The sequence below is a fragment of the Falco punctatus genome, assembly GCF_963210335.1.
Source record: "Falco punctatus genome assembly, chromosome: 2".
NCBI classification, from domain to species: domain Eukaryota; kingdom Metazoa; phylum Chordata; class Aves; order Falconiformes; family Falconidae; genus Falco; species Falco punctatus.
This window is the reverse complement of record NC_137581.1, coordinates 31,719,405-31,742,693: the sequence shown is the minus strand read 5'-3', so window position 1 is coordinate 31,742,693 and position 23,289 is coordinate 31,719,405. Positions and strand designations below refer to the sequence as shown.

The following is a 23,289-nucleotide window of genomic DNA, read 5'->3' as shown; positions in this document are numbered from 1 at the left end:
AGTTGGATTTCTCATTTGTCTGTCTCTATATTATGATGGTTTGCTCTATAAACTGTTTTGAAACTGTTGTGTGGAGGATGAATATACATCTTGTACGCAGCTTTGTAGCAGACCACTGGATGGGCAGTTGAAGAAGAAATGCTTTGAGATTTGTGGAATTTGAATTTTATTTTCCTTTTTTTTGAATTCAATGCTGCGACTGTTACTGAAATTACATAGGACAATTTTTGTCATCTGTTTTCAGAGTTCAGTTATGCATACTCGTTCTCTGGAACACTAACAGTCATGCAGGAGCTAACTAAAATGGTTCTTACTGGGGTGTTACTTTAAGTTACTGTTCATTGTTTTCCTACAGATTAATAACTATAATAAAGAAAAGTTGTATTTAAAAAAACATTCAAATATTCTAGGAAAGACAGTAGTTGAACTGTTATTCTGTTGTGCTTGAAGTTTCTTCTGGGAATTGATCCACAAATCACAATAAATTAATATTTTTAATCATCTTGAGATTACAAAGGGTCATGGCATTTGTCATCTTTAAATTCTAGCTTCCGAAGTAATTACTACTGGAATGAGAACCTAAATCTCTTTTGAGAGTTTTATACCAAATTTTGCTTATCCTTGCAAGTCTTCTTCATGAAAATCTTCTGCCCACTTATTTTTTCTTTCAGAAATGTGGTGTGAAGAATAAAATGGCATGTCAGTCACTTATAATTGATAAAATAATTTTTAAAGGATAAAGTAAGATACCAAGATGAAATGGCTCAATATGAGTGTTGGAAAGAAATGAACCATTGATAGTCCCAGGATTTTTTACTGTATTTACCTGAGTTAACATCATAGACTCATACAAGTAATTTTCAACCATAAGTGTGTTTTAAAGGAATTGAGAAAATAACCATTTCATTTGTAATTTATGTATTTATCTTTTAGTTGGAATAAAAGGCATCCACTATAGTGCCACATAAAACCATAGGAATGTTTAAATCCTTGCAAAATACTGTCTCACTTGGCTTTCCTGTATTCATTAGGAAGGGAAACAGCTGTTCTAGGTGACAATCAAACTTGTAACCAGATATTATTAAACTGATATAATGCATTTTTTCCAGAGTGGTAAATTCCACAATACTGTTTAGTCAGCAATGCAGATATTTTTTATATGCAAGTGTTTTCTTAGTGATTGCGATTTGAAAATTTACATTTTATTTGCATAAAATCTGACTGATGAAAATGAAGGAATTTTACAACTCTCGGACTTCATGTGAGTATACAGTAGAATGTCACTGGTGGTTTTAATGGATGGCTTTTTTGTTTTGTTTTGTTGCAGTCGAAATCAGCTTTCTTCTTTGCCAGCTTGCCTGTGTGGTCTTCCTCTAAAAGTCTTAATTGCAAGTAACAATAAGCTAGGTTCCCTTCCAGAAGAGATAGGTCAGCTAAAACAGTTAATGGAACTGGTATGTTACTGATCTTTCTTTATTTTTTTTATTTTTACTTCCTTTGTATTTAACTAGAAATAGTAAAATTCACTTTGCAAATATATTTGAACAAACACCTAATACTATAATGCAGGCTTAAAAAAATAACTTTTGAACTTCTCAAGTGTGTTGGGTAGTAACACAATAATAGTTTCCTTTGTGTTCTTCAGGACCCTTCAAAACAATATCACTGCCCTTGGTTCATTCAAAACTCAGCTTCTAAGGTCATAATTTTTACCAGTTTTACTCACTGTCCACACTGGCTCCCTGTTTTGCTGTACGGGGTTCATAGGTCTGGCATAGGCTCTGCAAAGCTGTATCCAGCTCTGTAGCACCCTCCCATTCTGCTTCCTTTCTTTCTGTTATTACTATCTGCTTATCATATTGCATTCCACTAGCGATACTGGTCTTATCAGTACATTTTCATTTTATTTCACTATTTTTGTCATTCAACCTTTCTTTCATAGAACGCCCATCTAAACAGATTTACAACATTAATATATTCCTCTTGTTTTCAAAGCTGTCCACACCATCATTTCTGCAAGCAGTAGATCACATAGAATATAGTCTAGTAAATGAGAATCTGAAAAGGCAAACATTATTGGGTACCATAACTTAAAATTAATTTATTTGCACATTTTTTTCAAAGTTTATGTGTGGGAAATATATATCTCAAGGAACATTTCTCTTTCCCCCCTTTTATCTTCCTCTTTTGTTATATTGTAGGCTGAGACTCTGAATTCTCTATGGCATATGTGTTATGTCTTCTGGTTATTTCTGTTCACCTTGACCTCTTAAGATACAAATTGACAAATAAACTGCATTCTGACATTGCAATTTATGCATAGTAAATAATGATATTTGAATTTTCTTCCAGCTGCTGTTATTCTCCATTGACAGCATTTATCTTGCACAACTTTTTGGTACCTGAAAGTGCCTGCTTATTATATCATCGTTTTTATAACAGTAGGTTTTCTACTAAGTTATGTTATAGAAACTGAACTGACCTTCTTTTAGGCCTCAGTCCCGCTACACATTCTTCATATGTGAAGTGGCAGTTGTAGGACCTTTTTCCTTCTGGTATTCTTTTTATACAGCATCCTGTGATATCAGGCTTCTATTATTTATTACAATGATCTGGCTGTTGATGAGGATGGCAGGGGTAGTTACCTTTCCCTTCTGGGCTTTACCTGAGCTAAAGACTACCAAGTTTGTTTTGTTTGGTGAGCACTATTGGTTTATCTTACCAAATATTTTAATTTTTTTGTGTGATGGGTTTAATTAGATTATCTAAATATTTTGAGTTAATTAACCTTCAAAAAAAAAGTTAGGCTATAGCATTGTTTCTGTTGTGCTTAAAGTAAATTCAGTAAAATACGACGTTTTCAGTTTTATATATAATTAAAGTTGAACAGTATTAAATACATCCTAATTTAGGGGATAGGATGACTGAATAGACAATAAACAGTGACTGGAACCTGTTAGGTCTTGATTGTTTCTAGCTTAAATGCAGCCTAGCTTAGTGGTGAGGGACTTGTGAAATAATTGATAGACTTAGCCTGATTCTGTCTGGTTAGATTCACCTGTTTTAGTTGTATTAACTGATGCCTGTGATAATATTTTCAGGAAATAGCTGCTGAAGTACTTTCTAATTTCCCTCCATTTTCAAGTTTGGACCCAGCCAGTAAGGTGAACTAGCATTGCTGATGCTGGGAGAGTTTCATTTGTTGTTAGGAGTTTGTATATAGTTTAATAGTAACCATTATCTGTATTTTAGAATTTTGAAAAGTTAAAAGCTTGAAAATCAAATGTACATTATACTCAAAGAAGGTAGGGATAGATTGTTTTTTTTAAAACAAATCATGTTTAGATTAACTTCTGCAATACTGGATTTTCATATTGCTTTCCAGTTAAAGTATAATTTCAGTGTTACTCCTTTGTCATGAAGAACACAACAATTCCTACTCTAAAAAGATTACAAATGAGAGGCTATAGTAGCATGTCGCTTCGGTAGCTGAGAAGAATTCTGAAATCTGAAGAAGGTCTGATGTTAGTTCTTTGTGATTAGAACCGGGTGGAGGGGAAGTGAGTAATAAATTTTTGTTAAATTGGGCATGGTTTGTTCAGATGACCTGATTACTTAATTTGCTTGCCACCATGATTGTTTCGTACATTTCCAGTGAAATTAGTTACATCATTTTGCTGGAAATGACTAAACTGTCATGTATTGGGAAGAAGTACATAGTGGTAGGATTGAGAGCCAGGATCTGTATTGGCATATGTAGTATGATGCAGCTTAGATAATAAGGTGATCATTGTTCTAAAATGAGTAAAAAGAAAACAAAAAAGATCATCATACTGCAGTTGTTACACAAAACATTCAGCTGTGTGAGAGCAATGCCAGGGTGAATAGCATGCAGCCTCCAAGCAGCACCACCACCTAGCCCTCTTCCAGGGCATGCTCACGTTTTGGTACATATGCAGTGCTGGCGCTGAGCTGGCCTAGGGGATTGATCCTGAGAGGTGACAGATGCCACCTGGCTGCATGCCGTTTTTGTATTTCCAGGACTTTGCCAAGCACCCTCATGTTCCCAAAGTGTTTCATAGGCTGCATGCAGTAAAATCTGTGTGTACGTAGCAAATGGATTATTTATTTTGTTATCTTTGAAACAAATTTTACCTCTTTAGTCACATGATACAAGCGTAGTATGCTGCAAATTAGGTCCGATCTTTACAACTAACTCTATTTTCCCTCTCTCTGCTCCAAAATGGGGTAGGCAGTTATTTTTCGATCATGTGTATATATTTATATAAATTTAACACTTGTTGCATAGAATGACTTGGATTTTACATACAGTAAATATTCAGGTATTCTTTTAAATTTTAGAGTTCTGGGTTATATAGATCGGACAGCTATCTTGCAAGCATTGAAATAACATATTAATTCTTCTCCCTGCAGAATGTATTGCAATTACTTGGAAAAATTGGTTGGGAAACTTACTTTTATTTGCAGCTGCGTAACTCAGTCACACCTCTACTGTCAGCCAGAAGGATGAAGGCAAAACTGGTGTGAAGACAAACTAAAACTTGATTTCCATCAAAGAAAAGTAATTAGGCAGAGATGGCTCAGTAATTGTACCCCAAACTATCAGACCTACAGTAAAATTCTGTTCTCCACCCTATCAGGCAGTATTGCACTTCTGCCTTCTTCAGATAACAGCCTTCTGCATCTCTGGGATGCTTCTGTCTCATGTTCAAAGCCTTTAAATCTCTCAGCTGGGATTTATGTTCTTCACCTCGTTCATCTAACCTGGGCCAGCAGCCTGACCAAGTGGGACCTGCTGCCTGCTTTGCCTAAATGGATTCATGTGCTCATGCACTGTGTAACTTCTTTTTACCATTCAGTATGGTTTTTATGTTACAAGATCTGACAGAATCAATGTGCTTTTTAGGAATAATAGCTCAGTCAGGAGTCCCAAGTTCTAAAGTAGATGTAAAGAGGAAGTTTACCTCAATTTGGATGGTTTGGGTAAACAGTGTGTGTGTGAATAAATATGTTAATATGGAACTGTAGTACCATATTTATTTTTCTGTTTATATTATGAATTTTATTGGTTTAAGACCATTTAAACTTTACTGTAAACAAAAGAAAATTGTTGATAATTTTAATTTTTTTTCACAGCATTGAGTTTCATGACACAAAAATTAATGTTAAATTGCATTTCTCTAATCTTGAGAAATTGTGTTGTCATGGCAGGATATGGCATAACCAATGAGAGCAAAATAGAATTAATGCAAGAAGTCTGACCTTCAGCAAACTTTAGCCCCTTGGAACTTGAGTAGGTATTTGCACTTCAATTGGCTGCAGATGTCCATGAAGTTCCAAACTGCTGGTTGCATAGTTCCTTTAAAAAAATCTTAGCTGGAAAACTATAGGCATTTGACTTTGATAGTATTGCTTCCATTACTGCAAAGTCATGGGGAAGATAAATGTTGTCTCTGTCACATACATGCTCATGAAGTCTAATAATAGTCACGAGCATAACTAGAAATAACGTTACAGGTCTTTGTTTTTCATGGCTATTCAAACAAAGTAATAAAAAAAAAGTTGGACTGCAGTGTTTAGTAGGATAAAGGATACTACTGTCTCTAGAGATCTTGTGAATGCTGACGTGCTGTCATAACACATCAGTTTTATGGAGGATGTTTTGGAAGGTTGTAAGTGGACTTGTGTTTTTGAGGCTACACACTGCCAGCCTTCCCCCTGCCTCCCCCTCCATCCCTGTCACTTCCCTTAAAATTCTCTCTCTTTCCCTGACTACTTCTGATGTGTGTGCATAAGTGCACTTGGTCTAGAGTTTCTCTGCCACAAGGTGACATTAAATTTAAATTCTGTGCTCTAAAAATTGAGTATCTAATTAAGAAGTTGTGTAAAGCCTGTAAATTAAAAATAGGACAGTAAAGCTTTAAAAATAAATTACCTGGGAACAGTGCAATTAACCATACTTTGTGGCAACTTGGCCAAGAGATGCACTCATTAACTGGTGTTTTTAATTTCCTTGTCTAAAAGCTAGAATGATTTCCTGACTGTATTTTGGTAAGGGAAAAAAGCTTTGGCAGCAGTGAGATTCTGTTACATGAAGAAAATTGTCTGATACAGCAAGCAGCATTGCCAGATCACATTTTGCTTTTACTATTATTTTTTGTTAACTAGTTTTTAGACTTGAAGATAAAGAGTTAATGTAATGCTTTTGATCAGTATTAGATCAACTATCTTCAAAGAGATGACTTGGAAATCTGACTGATTTCTAGAAATTTTGTAGTCTAAGAGCTCCCAGATACACTATGAATCAATTTCAAACAATCTAAAGAATAGGAGTGAGTATCCTGTAAGTATTCTGTTGGCTATTCAGGAAAATTTGGTATTACCCCACTTAGCTTTCATACTCTGAAATACTTCAACGTTTTTTTAATGCAGGAATGGAAGCATAATTGGGACTTTATTCAAATTTACAGGTTTTCTGGGATGTAAGCAGAGGTTTCAACATGCTTTTGATTTCACATTAATTATAGATTGCTTGGCAACAAAAATGATAGCAAGTATGTGAAAACTCTCTCATTTTAGACTGACAATCCAAGAAGCTGATCTTCAGTACGTATTTGTAGCAGCTTGTTAGCAATAGTGTTTAAAGGGTAATATTAATTACACTAATATTACTGTATATAAACTATGTGCTTGAAATTATGCTCAGTATAGCCAGACCCTGTACTTTCAACTCAACATTACAGCAGTTGCTCTTTTAGGAGTGCTGAAATGAGGATGGGTTCCAATTTCATCCATATTATTAAACCAGTTGTATTTAGTCATCAATATCAGACCTGCTTAGGACCTGTCAAGGCAGTTAAGAAGTACTTTTTACAATATTATGTTGAATATTTTTATAATACTAAACCAAGACCTGTTCTATTTTGTTATGGCCTACTACATGATGGGATAATCAAATATATGTCTTTCCTGGGCATCATTACAGAATTCTGTTGCTGCTTCCTCTGTCTTTTTTTTTTTTTTTTCCCTTCCAATTTTGCTTAAGTATTCCCTCCAGAAGAACAAGAACCCTTTTAAAAAAATCAGGTCCACACTTTTCATCCAAACATATTTAGTTATATAAACATTGTACTGAGTTCTTCATATGAAGAAAAGTTAAGAACAAAAAAGTAGAACAACTTAAGCAAATGGATTTATTTGAATGTTTCTATGAAAATTAAATTAACTTTCAAAATAAACTTGTTCTCCAAATAAGAGTTCACGCTGTGCTTTAATGTGTAAACATTTTTTCATTTATCTAGTTTTGCATTGTGAAGACAGGACATAAATCTTTGCGTGTTTTCAGGTTAATAAAATGTTACAACACTAATAGCAAATTAGCTGCAATTTCACATCTGTATTATTTAACACTTAGGAGCCAAAAGTTCCTTATTTGTATTATTACTATTTTGCTGTAGGATGTCAGCTGTAATGAAATCACAGCTTTGCCGCAGCAGATAGGCCAGCTGAAATCTTTAAAAGAATTGAATGTTAGAAGAAATTACCTCGAAGTTTTACCCCAAGGTAAAAACAGTCAGCTCTTTTTATTAGCATTTTGAACATTTTTTTTCAATCATGTAAGTAAACAAGATTAAAAAGTAGTAATTACTTCATGTTTAAATTTATTCCTTTTGAGTTTGCAGAATATAATCTTCAGTGGTACTCATTAAATAAGTGTGAGGGTTTTTAAATTAATTATCTTTATAATTCTAGACATCTTTTAATTTGCACAGGTATTTACCTGTGAATAGTATGGGAACTGTCAGCTGAGTTTCAGGGGAAAAAAATTATTTCCATGTATTTATTTTAAAATTTAATGTCACTTCTATAACAACAACACGCTTTTAACTTCCCAGTATGGAATAAATGTTGCTCTTACACCTGCCTGAGTATTTTTCCTGAAAGCAAAAGAAGGTTTCTTCAGAAATATTTTATTCTTTTATGGCAAAATAAAATAAAGAGATAAAACACTTTCTCTCTTTTTTGTTACTTCTAGAACTAGTACAGCTTCCCTTGGTAAAGTTCGACTTTTCCTGCAATAAAGTGCTTGTGATTCCAATTTGTTTTAGAAAGATGGTGCAGTTACAAGTATTGCTGCTTGAGAATAATCCTTTGCAGTCTCCACCAGCACAAGTAAGTAAAATCTATGTTTAAATTGTGCCTTAATATTGGGTAGATGATAACAAGTTATAGCCTATAAAATGTCATCTTCTGCAACTGTAGGCTTCTGAAATACAGTTATCACAGACATTAGTTATTGATATATAAATAAGGCATAGAAAATACCTTATGTTCTGTGTATGAGTCTGTGCACCACTTGAACCAACGTAAGTCTAGAAGATTTCCATTCTATTAGCTGCCTGTCTATTTTTGTCTTTCCTATCTGCATATGAAACTTAATGTTGGAATATATATATAATTTTGAAAAAGAGAGGGGAGAAACTTCCTGGATACATTTTCTCTGTTAATAAGAACCCAGTTCTAGAAGGTTCTACAGTGATTTATTATTAACTTAAAAATATGCAGATGGTCTAGAACAAAAGCAATGTGAAATTTATTTTACTTTATAATGTAAATCTATAGATTGTGATATGCAAACAAATCAAACTCCTGTTCTGAACTGTAGGCCATGCTGAGAAATGATGATACAAATGTATGGAACCTGTGCTTGCTGCTTAAGGACAACTACATTGTTGCCTTTCTGGACACAAATTTCAAAGTACATCTCTGAAAGCTACAACTGTTCTAGATCAACAACTGTTGAAATACTTAGTTTGTATTACGTTGGAGAAATGCGTTTCATAACCAATGGTGATGCTGCTCCTAAACTCAAAAAATACGGTGCAAGTCTCAGCAAGCACTTGAGCTAGAAGTGTGCAGTTAAAGAAAAAAATTCTAAAATGCATGTGAAATGTGCAATAAAGATGCTTGGACACTAATAAAAACAATTGACTAAGAGTATAAAGGTTGTGCTGATAAATTAAATGTCATTATTGTCTAATTTTGGAAAATAATTATTCAATTTATGATTAATAGTAGGTTATATGATAAATTTTATTGTAATTCTTTGAGTGAAAACCTCATTTGGATTTTTTTAGGTAGAAATAATTGATTAATTGAAGTACTTCTTAGTAATTTAAAATAAAAGAATAAAATCTGTTTTTGAAATAAATTATTTCTTTCATTCTAGTTATAAACCTAACTTATTTTTCTTATTTAACAGATTTGTACAAAGGGTAAGGTGCATATATTCAAATACCTGACTGTACAGGCCTGTCAGATTAAAACAGCAGACTCACTGTATCTTAATGCCATAGAACAACAGCATTTGCCACAACCTGTGGAGGAGAGGTATGTATGAAAATATAAATATATTTGTATCGTTAGCTTCCAGAGTTTTGTTTGTTTAGATGCTGTTTAGAATATGCTTTCTTGAACAGAGCTTTGTTTTACTTTAATATATTTTATTCCAATGAAATCCTTATGAGAATTTAGAACAAAATATTTTTAACGATCAGTTCTGATTAAAGTTAGCAGCACATTAGGAAAAAGCTTAGAAGTGAACCTCAGTTTAGATCTAGCCTCTTATTAGTAGAATGTTGGAATATATGGAGAATAATTCAGGTGGTAGTATCATTAGGTGTTGGAACTTTCTTGTAAATCTATTAACATATTAAATAAATTTTCATTTCTTGTGTTGTTTTGTGATTTATATGTTATTACACATGTCTCACATAGCTTTTTTTAAGCTTTTCTTACTCATCCAGAGGCTTCTCCATCCAGCAAAGGAAACAGCATGAGTGCTGAGACCCTTTTAAAGTGATATGTACTAATTTGTTAGCAAAATAAATGACAAAATCTTTAATGTCTTGCATCAAACATCTAGCAAATGTAATCTTGTATTGTGGTGTAAGAGCAGGAACTAAATACAAAGCAACTCCTTTCTATCAGAATCTCCGCAGCTAATTGAAAACCAGCTTCTAGCCAGCTCCTTCTTTGCTAAATGGGAAGTACAGTATAACCAACCAGAGAAAGTATGATAATGCCTTGGTTTTGGAGAGAAGTACCCAATAAAAACAAAGTGTTAATGTATGTACAAACAGTGATGCTTAACACCCCAGAAAAAAATCACCACAACCTGTTACGGGATCTCCCTTTCAGTTACCCAGATAAGGTTCCAAGCAAATTGTTTCCCTCTATGTGTGTTTGAAGACACCTTTATGAATTTCTATCAAATAAATGCCAAAAGGTGGGGAGAATCCAGGATGAAGAGTAAGTTTTCCATTTGGGAAACACCTGCTGGTTTTCTGTTTTGTTCTTTTAGTATACAAGAAAATTAACAGGAATGTCATATCCTGTATGACGTTTTTGTTGTCTAGGAGCATACAGGTTAGGGTAAGGGTACAGAGTACCGCTCAGTAATGAATAGCCTAATGCTTTATCACATGATAGTTACCAATTTTTATTTTGAGGATAACTTCACACTTCTAAAGAAAAAACATAACCTGGTCAGGTTATGAAAAATCGTTCGTGTTTACTGAGAAATGATGTAAGGTTAGGATTAATCAAATAGCTTATTCTGGTGCAGACTGGTAAAGTTATTTTTTAAATTTCTGCGTCAATCTGAACTCAGGATTACAGCTTTAAGAATTGCAAATGAGAGTATAGTAAAGCATATTTAAAAAAAATAGGTGATGAGAGTATTTTGTCTATTAGTGTACTTTACAATAAGTAGAGGTCATATTAGGTAATGAAACCAGAAGAGAGAGCAGTTGCCATTATTATAGTAATTTTCTTAAAAACCTAAATTTCAAAGTTATTTTAAAGCACCGAAAGGAGGTTTCTGTGTTATTAATTACTTCAAGCCCCAGGGAGATACTATTTCATTTTTAATGCATCAGTGGCTACAATTAAATCAGTTGACTCCAGTTTGAGTTCAAGTAGTTTAGTTGCTTATCCGAAGGCTAAATGACTTCAGACTACTGTGCTACTTAGCTAGTAACTAAGCATGTTTGCCTAGTTAGTGTACAGACAAAAGCAAGCTTTATAGCAGATTCTTTCTGTTGGTGTGGTTAATCCTTAGGTTTACCAGCCATTCCATCTGATCTATTTTACTGTCACCAGATTGCACATTTGTAGGTTTTGATCATACTAGGCTCTTTCACCCTCTACCATGAGACTGGTTTGAATTTTGCTTTAAGTGAAACGAGGACAGTATTCGAACAGTAAATACTATGATGGCTTTTTATTGATTTTCATTTATTTATGTATTTATTTATTTATTTCACATCTAGCATTGATGACATATACCCAAGTAAAAAGGACTCAGATTCAGGTGTTGGTAGCGATAATGGTGATAAACGCTTGTCAGCAACAGAGGTAAGTTACCTGAATTTTGTGTCCAGCTTCCAGGACCTGTATTTTGACTTTATTTTAAATTGGGTAACAATGTGAATATGCTTTTACCCATCAAAACTGTGCAACCACATACTTGGCATGAATTTCTAGCTATGAAATGGCTAAAATCAAGATAAAAGGAGATTGGGATTATTTTTTTTTCTATATACGCTTTCTGGAGAGGGCAGTGAGATATTTGCTTACAAGTGGTCAACGGCCTACCAATGATGCAGATTTTAGGTAGTTTACATAATCTAGAGAATGAGGACCAAACCAGAATCCACATCAGCTATTTCCAATGAAGTAAATGAGTACATGCCTGACTTCTCATATGTTTTCTCTCCAACTGATGACCCTTTCCTCTTAGGAATTAGCAGGACTTCAGTGTGCCCAGCCCTGGTGTGTTCTGTGGTGTCATGGTTATGCCAGTCTGCTGTAGTGTAGGAACTTCAGAAACTCTGCAGATCTTAATGCATTTACATGCTCTGGCAGTTAGTCAGTACTGGAAATAAGCCTTCAGATTTTTTTTCTGAGCTATTTTGTCTGATTGAGTGAAGAGAAAGATGGCTTTCTGAGACTAATGTTGTCCTAAGCAGTTAGAGCTGACTTTCCTGGGCCTTTTTTCTGAGGCACTGCTTAGCTGAACAGGGCACTAAAACTAGTTGGATTGAAACAATAAAAGATGATAAATAAGTAAATAATTTGCCATATAATTTAGTGATGATCTCTCTAAAATGTACAAATAATGGGATTCGTGGTCTGACCTAATGGGAAATTTTCAGGTCACAATAAAAGAATGAGCTGCTTGCTACTTAATTTTACACTGATTCTTTAGTGTTTCTGTCCTTTTTGGATGAAAAGATATTATGTTGCTTTTGAAACAAATGTGTAAAGAATCAAGCTTAGATACTGAATTTGTAGTTACTAAAAAGCTGATTGAAAATGAATCTACTTACACACTGATTGGTCTTTTAAATACAAAAGCACTTAAAAAAAAAAAGCCCACAGGGATTTCCAAGTGTTTGGGCAAGTTTCTTGCTAGATGGAAACGAAGCAGAATTATTGTGGTTTCCAGCCAGACTTCTAATGGTTCCCTCTAGTTGTAAGAGCATGCAGTCCATTCAGAGACACTTCTAAACTGTTTTGCCATTCTTATACTTCCTGAAGCTGAGTTAGCTTATTAATGAAACTGTTATTCCAGAATTTCCTCTTTAGCTATAAATAACACCTTTGGAAAATAGATCATCTTTCCTGTAATCAAAAAGTAGCTATCCCAATGCTGCAAAAAATGTTTTAAGGACAACCAATAGTGAACCAATACATTTCTGTTAGCACAAAGGCTTTTTATGAGAACTGTTTACTTATTCCATCCCCGCCTGACTACTGCTCTACTATTAAGGAGAAAATAGATGCTAAGGTCAGTAGTCCCAAATGTATTTGGTAGTAAATTCACCACTCGCTTGTCCTTCTGATGCGTTCTTTAACACCTGTGTTACACGTGAGAATTTTGGAAGAAATATTAGCATGTTGCAAATATAGGTTCATACACATTGTTAATTACAATCAGAAATCTACACACCAAACATCAGATAAACATTAAATAACCAGTCATAAAGTGATCATTAAAACATGTTTTTGGAAGGTTTTTATAAATACATCAGATGTATAGAAACAAACTACAGTTTAGTCTGAAAGCTAGTGCTGGCTGAGCTTCAGTTCTTTTACAGAAAATACTACAATGTCATTTTGCATTTCTGTAACTTCAAAACAGTAATTTAAAGGAATCACTTGTTTGAGTACTAATGTGTTTAAGAAGCGTGCTAATTAGCTTTGGGTCCATACACATAGGAGGGAGTACTTGATGAAATGCACAATTCACGTATGTCCATCTGGCTTGCTGGTGCTATCATTACGGGGTCAGTTCTTCAGAGATATTGTCATCTTGGGCATTTCAAGTAAAAGATATCTTGTAGTGTTGCTGTAGAATTGATCACAGCAACTTGAAGGCAAATTCTGCTTTCAGGTATTGTACTCATGTACATCTTTTAGGAACAGTGTAGCATTTTGATTCATTATCCACATCCCTTTGGCCTTATTTTTTTCCTTAAGTTAAAATTCATTAGGACAAAAGGGTACTTGTTAAGATCCAGGTGTGGTCCCTACTTTATTACCTATAACAGTGACGTGGTAGTACCAGTAAGAAAGTATATGAGGATTCTTTCAGAATGCATCCTGTGAATTCAGTGTTGGAATAATGTTAGGTATTTTTGATTCTTATATGTCTATTGTCTGCTATGGCTAGCTGAATAAAAATAAACCTGTGGACAGAGGAAGTGAGATACAGTATTTCAGCTATGAAGGAGCAATACTTTTGTATTATCGCAGGCTGTTTTGGGTAGTTTCTATTTCATAGTACACTGGCAGGAAACACCTGGAAAATCAATTGCAGAATTCTGTAAGCTGTGAAAGTGAGACATAGCCTGTTAAAGTAATGATTTTCTGTTTCCAAATTCAATGACCCATGGCTTTTTTTTACACCAATACTCCAAAATGTTTTCCTAAAAGCTGTGAGCGTTACTTCAGGTAAGAAAAAAAAAAAATCCTGCTTGTTTTAGTATTCAGAACTTGTAATAATATGTATAAGAACATTTTACTGTAATATTTTATAATTATAATTGTGAAAATAACAAAACATGAATCTTTGATCTAGAATAACTAAATTTAGTGCTTAAATATCACATGAGATACAACCTGAAAGAAAGTAGGAACTTCACTGTAACCTTGGTTGTCTGAATGAATTTATACTGTGCAAGTGTCTTTTTTTTTTTTTTTTTTTTTTTTAAAGCTGTTGGATTGTCATTGTTTCAGATCTAGAAGAACTAGTGACTTTTGTGCTTAGAATACTTGGAGTGTGGTTTGTTTATTTTCTGAGATACTGATTTGTTTCATTTAAAAATAAAATTTATTTAAAAACTTAACATTTATTTTAAAAATTGACTAATAAGAACATTACTGTGATGTTAATTCACTTCATTATAAAACTTAATCATTTTGCTAAGGCGTTATTAAGTCCCCGAATATTCTTTTGAATTTTTTTTCTTTAAGCAGAAGAATACAGCCAGTGAATTTACAGAGTTAATAACATGCAATTTATTCATGAAGAACAACATTTATGGTGGTTCACATCTACAAAATGTGTTAAGTCCAGGGTATTCTTGGCAAATAGGAATAACTGTATGTATCTTTAATACAGCTTTTTAAGAACAAAGCAGGTTTGCTCCATCACTTATCACAACCCTTAGCTTCAGGATTTTAAAAATTAATTTCTGTATGGAATATGAACATATAAAGGTAGCAAAAAGGCGTAATTCTACCAGAAACTAGAGACTGTGGAACTGAATAACTGATTGTATTTAACAATCTCCCATTCCATTGCAGATGTTGTGTTACAGTGGGCTGAACTGATAAACAGAGAAATGCCATTTCCTTAGAAATTTATAATCTTAAAGGATATAGAACAAACTGCTATATATTAATTGTAGCAGTTATAATTACAGAATATTTGTATGGAATACGCATGTACAAAGTAGCAAGTTAACAGAAACGCAGAGCATCTAAAGAATGAGCGATGTCAGTGGGTTTGTTGGGAAATATGCTTGCAGAGCTCTGAGAGACTCTTGTAGTGGTAAGCTCTCCGTCTCAGGAGAGGAAGAATAAGAACTTGACCTCTTCTGCAAACTGTGTTTTTATTGTAGTTCACCTCAGGAGTTTTTCTGAACTCAGAAAAACTGAGTTCAACTCAGTTTTTATTGCAGCTCACCTTCACCTAGGAGAGAAGGTGAAGCAGGTCCCACTATGAGCAGACGCCTGCCAGTCCTGCAGAGCAGCAGAGCCATAGTGGCATGGGACAGAAGTGAAGGCCAGCGTCAGCGCTGCTTTGTGTAGCCGCAGCCTGTAGCATCATAGACAGGATAAGCTTAAAGATAGAAGTGATGTGTTTCAATGTACCGGTTAATACACCTGAAAAAATGGGTGAACTTTTAAGTCAGTGAAGAAAAGCTAGTCTACTTGGGAGTTTATGCTGCTTTTTCAGATCTACCAGTTAATCTAATAAAAGGTACTGCCTCAGCCTACAAAGTTAGTCTTGCTTGTTTTAGGCATTAAACTAACAAGCTGAGTGGTAAAGCAGAGAAAGGGAGGGAAAGAAAAAGGGACTGTAATATGCAGCTCAGTTTTTCTGCAGATTTTGGTGGCTGCAAGGAGCCTGTATTTTCAGCTGTCCCAGGAAAGTGCACAGGGAGCAGCACAGTACAGTGGTGTCACCGCAAGGAGAGGACTGGTGCAGTAATGACAATAGGAAAAGAGAACAGATGAATTTGCTGCTTGGCAGGCCTCCTGTAAGGATGTATTCAGCATGACTGCATCTTCCTACAACCGGATTTGGTCATGTTGGATGCTCTGGTATCCTCTCCCATGTTAGTTTGCCAGTCTTTAGTGAGCACTCATCTTAATATATACATTTTTATCACTCTTGGTTTGAGCTGAAACCAGTGATTCTCTTATTTCTTCTTAGCCATCTGATGAAGATACTATCAGCTTTAATGTTCCAATGTCGGACATCATGGAAGAAGATCATGTTGTAAAGGAAGATTCAGGTCACCGCGCTAACTCAAGAAAAGGTTGGAATGTAGCAACAGTGGAAGTTAAATACGGGGAAATTCTGTTGATACTTCCATGTATAAGACTGTAAATTCAGTTTGAAAAATTCACAGCCCAACAAGCATCAATATTTCAGGGGTCAACAAACATCATCTTTAAATGAAATCAGTTTTATTTACTGCTATTTTTCCTTGGAATTTTCAGTGTTTAATTTTGCACTGGATAAATGCCTTATTAATTTTTTTTCTTGCTGATATTCTAGTTGAAAACAGGTATTTTCACTACCTTGTGCATTTTAATTTTTTTTGTAATAAACGCTTACCTATCCAGAAGCTTTGTGCCTGCACATGCAGTCATGTAAAAAAGAAAAAAAGTGTGCTACTTAGAATATTTTTAACTATAATGAATCGAGATCCTTATAGTTATTTTCTGTAACAATTCCAGTGAACTTGTGACACCTTATCTCAAGTATTAAAGTTCTGGTTCTGGCCAGGGGGAGAAAAATGAGAGTTGGTTTAAACCATGCTTCCCAACCAGTAATATAACGAGTGTAATAACTTAATAAAAACGTTAATGCAGAATCTGAGTTAGCAATGTACAAAAGCAGTCTATTTCTGTAGTTGGACTTCATGCATATATAAAGCTTTATTAATCAAACTCTGCATTACCTCTGGCAAAAAGTAAATCTCTTCAGATTTTACAAGAAGGTGTAATTTTACCTGGATTTTATTAAAGTCACTTGTATATTTCTAAATCATATCTATGCATTGATAAACAATGTTTCTCCAAGGTCTACACATACTAATGAAAAATGGCAGGATGAACTCAGTGAGTTGCATATATGGAAACCACATAAATAGGAGGTCAGCCTTTCCTCAGTGTTACATACTAGCTTAAATTAACTTCAGTTGAGATACTCATCAGAATTTAGTAGAATATGAGATAGTAAGAGCATTATATCCTATAGTGTTTATTAGCAAACTAGAGAGGGTAAGTTTTAGGATCGGGGTACTTCAAACAGAGGGGAAAATTACTGCCTCATAGCCCTGGAAATAGTATATGTAAGCAAGAGGTTGGCATGGGCTCTCAAGGCTCTGAATAATTTTGTCTGAGTTCTGCTAGGAATTTGAGTTTTTGTTACAGCATAGTGACTCTGCAGTTGCATTAAACTGCAAATCACTGGCTGAAACATTTGAATGTCTTAAAATATTCTGAAGCCGTCCAGCTGTGTTCTTGTATGGATAATGGCAAGACATACCTGGTACAGTTCAAAACTGACTCCATCAGCACCTGTTGTGGTGCTTCTGATCTACAAATGTATGAGCCCAGGGTATTGATTTATTACAATTTTAAAACGAATTGGCATCACTTGTTAAAATGCAAAGGTCTTAATTTGTTTGAAGTTTGTAATATGCTTGAAATGTAAACTTTCTTTTGTTTTGAGCTGTATAATTTAATACATTTAAATTATGTTAAGTAACACGTTGAGCTGAACCAGAAATCATTCTTCTATATTTTTTTGTTGTTACTAGTGGAATTCCATCAAGGATCTTCTCACTTGATGGTCAATGATAAGTCAAGAGAAACAGGAAACCAGTTTGATGAATCGGATACTCTTACTACTGAATTCATGAGTTACATTAAGGCAAGTTTGTGACAATTTTAAGTGGGGGGGAAATATCTTCACTACTTTTGTAAGTATAGAGCAAACAGGAATGACAAACTGCAGATATTTTAATGAATAAGCGACTGCATTTGATATTCATTGTCATAAAAGATACAGAAGGCAAAAATAAGCAGGTAGGTTTAAAGTGATTATAATTAATCTAGGAAGTCCGCTTACCCATAACGCTTTCTAATATATGTGAGAGTTATCCTTTAACTATGTTTAAGACTTTTTTAAAAAGTTGCAGTTATTTTCTGTACTATTTGCTTTATATTTTGAATTGAGCAATCTTTTTATTTATTACATTTGTAAAAAGCAAGACTTTCCGTGTTAGCTTTGGTGGCTAAAGTTATGCATTAACATTATGGTATTAAAATACATTTTCCTAAATGTTTTAAAATTATAGTAGAATTTGAGACATCTGTAAAGACAAATGATATAAAATCCATTATTCTAGGACCCCACCTCTTACAAGATTTCCTCTCTTGATGAGTTTAGGGAGTATACACTGGCTCTGTTATGAACTTTGTAGATGATAGAGGTGATAGAAAAGTGCATTTGAATAATTGTAAATGTATTTATGTGTATAACAAAACATATATGTGTGTTTAATTAAGTATGTAAGAAAACACAGGTTACCCATAACAAGAAACTCTGATATTCTACCCATCAGTCTTTTTCATATGTAAAGGTCTGGGTGCCACTTCAGTTTCCTTAAGATGTTTGTTACTGAACACTGGAGCTCTGGGTTGCTGGTTACACATCATAGTTGCTTAATCCATTACTTTTGTCTTTCTGTCATGGTTAATAAGTAGTTGCTTATCAGCCATGTGGCACCTTCCTGGCATATGGCTTCTTGTCACAGAACTATCAAATGGGCTTTCTTTTTGAACTACTTGTCACAATGAGTGATCTTTTAGAAATTGTTGTTGTACCATTTTGTTTTTCCCATTTGTGTTGTCATTTACTCATTTTTTTCTGTTTGTGGCATTAGGTTTAGTGGAATCTGTCTAGACATACATGTCTGAGTAAGCTGCAATAATCCATAGAAATGTATTAAGAATCATTAGTGATTACTGTTGTGTGGTAACTCATGAAATTCACTTGCTTTATTATATAGTAAGGACTGACTGATGAATTTATAGATTACATGTAGTTAGGTAGACTGAGGAATTTTTGGAAGTTTCTGGAGAAATTCTGAGCAAGTGCTAAGAGGTTTTTTTCCTGCGAAAATTTATTTGCTGAATACTTTTTCTAGATCCTTTATAATGCAAAGGTACTTGAGAGATAGTAGTACTGTACCATTCCTGTGAGCATGATGTCTCCTCTTGATTTATAGGCCAGAAGGGATTATCTAGTATGGATATTTTTAGACTGATTTTCTCCTCCTGCAGAGATTCTTAAGGGGTACAAAGAGGCATTTTATCACTTCCATCTTCCATCCCTTATAGGAAAAAATGTACTGGGAAGTAATAGCAGAAAGAGAAAGGATGTGGCCTTTCAACCTCTTGGAAACAGACTTCTGGTTCTGCAAAAGATCTCTTTATTTGAGCAATTTTTTTGTCTTTTCTAGTAACAAAACTCTTGCAGATCATCTTTAGCTAGTTGCAGTCTCTGAGGGAGGAGACGCAGAGGACTAGCATTTAAGAGCAAAGGAGAAAAAAAACCAACAAACTTTTCCTTTTGATAGTTACTGAAGACATGTAGTTATCAGAATTTTTTATTTATATAGTAAATACATATTACTGGTTTTTGCTATTTACAAATACAAATGTGAATTCAGTAGTGTATATAATTATTATTTATAGTTGCTGGATGTTTAGGACACTACAATTTATCTTATATTGGCTTGTTCTTTTGCGACTTCTATACTAAAAAAAGGTTGAAGGATTCCCCACCCCACCCCCCGATAGCTAAAATCTTATTAGTAGTATTTTTAGATAGTTAAAAAGTTAATAAATTATTGTATGTTTCCTGCATACAGATTTTCAGCAAGTTTGCACATTTGAGGTTAATGAACTAAGTAAAATGGGATAGAATACTTCCATCCTCTCCTGACAAAGGGGTACACACATCTGAAGCTGACCATACATTATATTATGTATACACTTTGTATTTCCTTTTCTTGTTCTTCTGATTTCATCATGTTGATTTTCAGTAGCATACCCTTTGCTGACTATTCCCTTGGGAATGCCCTCTATAATAGTAAGATAATATTATCTAAAATAATGTGTTGCAAGCACTGGTTCAGTAAAATATATACCACTGTATTGAATTTCAGTATAAGAATATTTCCAGAGTAAGCAGTTTAATTTATTGTCATTTTGATATCTTAATATTATGACAGTTGAGATCAACAACCGGTGACTTGAACAGGTAGTAAATCCATTTTATTCTCAAGATTTTGAATTTGGGGCATTTTCCTTCTTGTGCAGATTTCAGAGTCTGTTGGGTTCTTTGTTTTTTATTTAGTCATGTATTAGAATGCCTTTTGGGACAGTGGGTGTCTTCAAAAATTGAAATTCTGGTTAACTAAACTATACATAAAATCAGTACAACTTGCAGTGCAAAAGAGAAGCTTAATCTTGGAGGATTTAGTAATTTTTCAAATGTTAGTCCTAATTTGTATGGCTTTATTTTATCTATATAATTATACCCAGAGGCTGAGGATCACCTTCTGGAATAAGTGCTGCAGTTTTTGTCATCTTACGATGTGCACCCTTTTTTGGGGAAAAATCACTACTTCATTCCTGTAAGGAGAAGAAAAAGAATGGCTCTCTATTCATTCTAGGGGGGATTGGCACTGCGAAATGGGCCATCTTTGGAGAATGTTAGAGAAGCTGGCACACTCTTCAGTGACACATGGCAGAGTTGGATAGCATTTATTGGTACAGGGTGATGCGACTGATGTGCCAAACACATGACATAAAAGAGGATAAGCCTCTCTGTTTTCTGCTGTTCATTGTCTACCAGTACAAATGCACATCCATTTAGAGAGCTTCTTTCTTTACCAGCAACTAAACTACTTCAGTGTTTCTGCCTGTCTGAGATGAAAAAGAAAAGAAAATTGTAAAGCACCAAATGCAAGCATAAAAGAGAGTCAAGGTTTCTAATAAGTAGTACTTGATATTACAGGTAGGACAGTGGGAGCTCTAATTTACAATACATTGAACCCAAAATAGCTGGCTCTGATACCAATTCTTGCATGCAGCTTTTGATCTGATTTGTTTTTTTAAAAAATATATTCAAGGCTATTAAAACTGTCAAGTACGAATCCTGTTAATAATTATGGATGGAGTACACAGTTGCTACTATTTGCATATTTAGAATTTCCTTGTCTGTAAACAAATCTGGCTGTGGCAGGAGGTCAAGTAGGAGGAGAGTTAGGGTCGTGCTTAGTTGAAGCATTGTTTGCATACACCAGAAAAGCACAAGTGAAATCTGGGACACAGAGTAAAGAATTCTCATGCTGCTTGATTTTTTTTTTTTTTTTTACTGTTAAAGGAGGGTAAGGGCTGTTGACCTCAATAAAATCTGAACAGTGAATAGAAGATCTGGTAACCAATATCTTAAAAGGGGGTAGAGTGAGGAGTGGAGCATAAGTGTTGGATTGCTGCCACTAGCCACCCTAAGCTGTTAACATAAATGAGGTCAGTGCTGAGTCTGAAAGCAAAATTTATCTGCCTACTTAATTGCAAAGTTTAGTTCTCAATATCACTTTGTCTGCTTACAGAGCAGAGCAGCAGAGTGTGATGAATTGCTGAGAATAGAAGAGGACACACAATGGCAAACAGACGAAATGTAAGTATTTTTTATGTATCTATGAGTAATTAGCTATGTCACTTAATTAGATTAACTAGAACTGGTATTTCCTTATTTAATAATTTTGTTGACATGGAGACATGACAGAAGCACAGCATTGCTGCTCTTGTGTGCTCAGTGTTTTACACATTATTGCTAAATAGAGTGGGTGATATATTACAACTAATTAATTTGTATGCACCAACAATGCTGTAATATTTTTTACCTATGTAGCATGCAAGCCTTTTAATTATGTATTTTGATATTTAATCTGTTAGTGGCATTGGTAAAAAAGGATTTTATTGAAACTTGCAAGATCTAAATTTAATGTGCTTTTTAAAATAATTAATTTAATTGGAAAAAATTCCTCAGTCTTTTTTCTTTTGTCACAATTTTAACCCTAAAGCAATCATTAATTCATAGACATTAATTCAAGAGCAGAGCAAGTGAACATCAGTTGCTGAGGGGAGTGCATAAAGAAAAGGGGATTTAATATGACAATGTAATGTGATGTTGTCAGTCATCCAAACAGTGGAGTCTGATATGATTTAAAAACAAAAACTAAAAGAAGGGAAAAATAAGTACTTTCTGAAAGACCCTTATTGATAGAACTAACAGGAGACTGTGTTTCTAACCCCCAAAAATAATTAGAGAAGTGGGAAAGCAAGAAAAAAGCATGCTGGTCCATTAAAAAGAATAATATTTAGTACTTATCTTAAAACAGTACATGTGATGAGTGCAGCCAATGAAAGTCAAATATTGGTAAATAAATTTTCAATTTTAGAAGCCAGTCTGTTTAATTGAATGCTAAAAGTTTTAGTTCATCACATTTGTTTATGTATGTATGCATTAGGTTGGTGGGCTTAGTTAAAGACAAAGTGCTGGAGAATTTTTTTCAGAAGAAATTCCATAAATTCAGCACATAGTAGTGTACACAGAAGCTGGTTTTTTCCCCTCTAGTGTTTGCAAGCCAGTTGAAAGATACAGCTCACAAACCGAAATTCAGCCTACCCTTGATAATTGCTGTTGTTCCTCTTTTTTGAACGCTTTTGTTTTCTGTTATAGAATAAATTTATCAGAAGAACAAACTATTGATATAGCAATGATAGAACAACTAAGAGAAGCAGTAGATTTATTACAAGATCCCAACAGGTATGCTTACAATAGCTGATGTGTTAATGTAATGTATTTAAAATTTTTTTGACTGACTTTAGAGTTCTTTTTTAACTGATAACTGAAAGGTCTCTGGAGTTATGAGGTGCTTTGTTAGCATACTGATGTTTTTCAGGAGGTGCTTAGATAGCTAAGAAGGAAACTTGCATTCTCTCCCTGAGTATCTAGACAAGATTCCCAGTAAATTAAGAAGGATTTCAGGTATAAAAGAAAACTAAATTTAGAGGTGGAGACACCCCTTAACCATTCATCTCATGTGCAGTGCTGTGATATTCTGAAGTTTTGTCTAGGACTGACACATTTCTTGTAGGGTGTATAAACTCTCCTCTACTTACTCATGCTTGGTGTATTTTGTGGGAAAGGAGAAAGTCTTCTGGCCCAGCTTCATCCCATCTCAGTGGAGCACATAAAGGAGTGCCTGAATTGGTGGTGGGGTTTCTTTAGTCTCACTCTGAAATCAAACGGAGAAAGAGGAAGAAGCAGCTAGAGAAAGATTTTAGATTACCCCTGACCACAGAAGACAAGGTTTTATA

At 34.4% G+C, this 23,289-nt stretch overlaps 1 protein-coding gene across 6 annotated transcripts in view; it reads left to right on the top strand.

Annotated features, from left to right (window-relative positions):
- LRCH1 (leucine rich repeats and calponin homology domain containing 1) overlaps nucleotides 1-23,289 on the top strand; it is a 133,347-nt gene that overhangs the window by 64,956 nt on the left and 45,102 nt on the right. For 5 of the 6 annotated variants that reach the window (XR_013926095.1, XR_013926096.1, XR_013926097.1 and 2 more), the window contains exons 3-11: nucleotides 1,328-1,454; nucleotides 7,479-7,584; nucleotides 8,057-8,193; nucleotides 9,284-9,411; nucleotides 11,355-11,439; nucleotides 16,031-16,136; nucleotides 17,649-17,761; nucleotides 21,516-21,583; nucleotides 22,649-22,735. Coding sequence is in view for 1 of the 6 variants with exons in the window: in XM_080375833.1 (XP_080231959.1) it covers nucleotides 1,328-1,454; nucleotides 7,479-7,584; nucleotides 8,057-8,193; nucleotides 9,284-9,411; nucleotides 11,355-11,439; nucleotides 16,031-16,136; nucleotides 17,649-17,761; nucleotides 21,516-21,583; nucleotides 22,649-22,735 (957 nt within the window). In the remaining 5 variants the exon portion in view is untranslated. The remainder of the gene's footprint in view (nucleotides 1-1,327; nucleotides 1,455-7,478; nucleotides 7,585-8,056; nucleotides 8,194-9,283; nucleotides 9,412-11,354; nucleotides 11,440-16,030; nucleotides 16,137-17,648; nucleotides 17,762-21,515; nucleotides 21,584-22,648; nucleotides 22,736-23,289) is intronic. The other variant, XR_013926094.1, reaches the window with a different exon arrangement.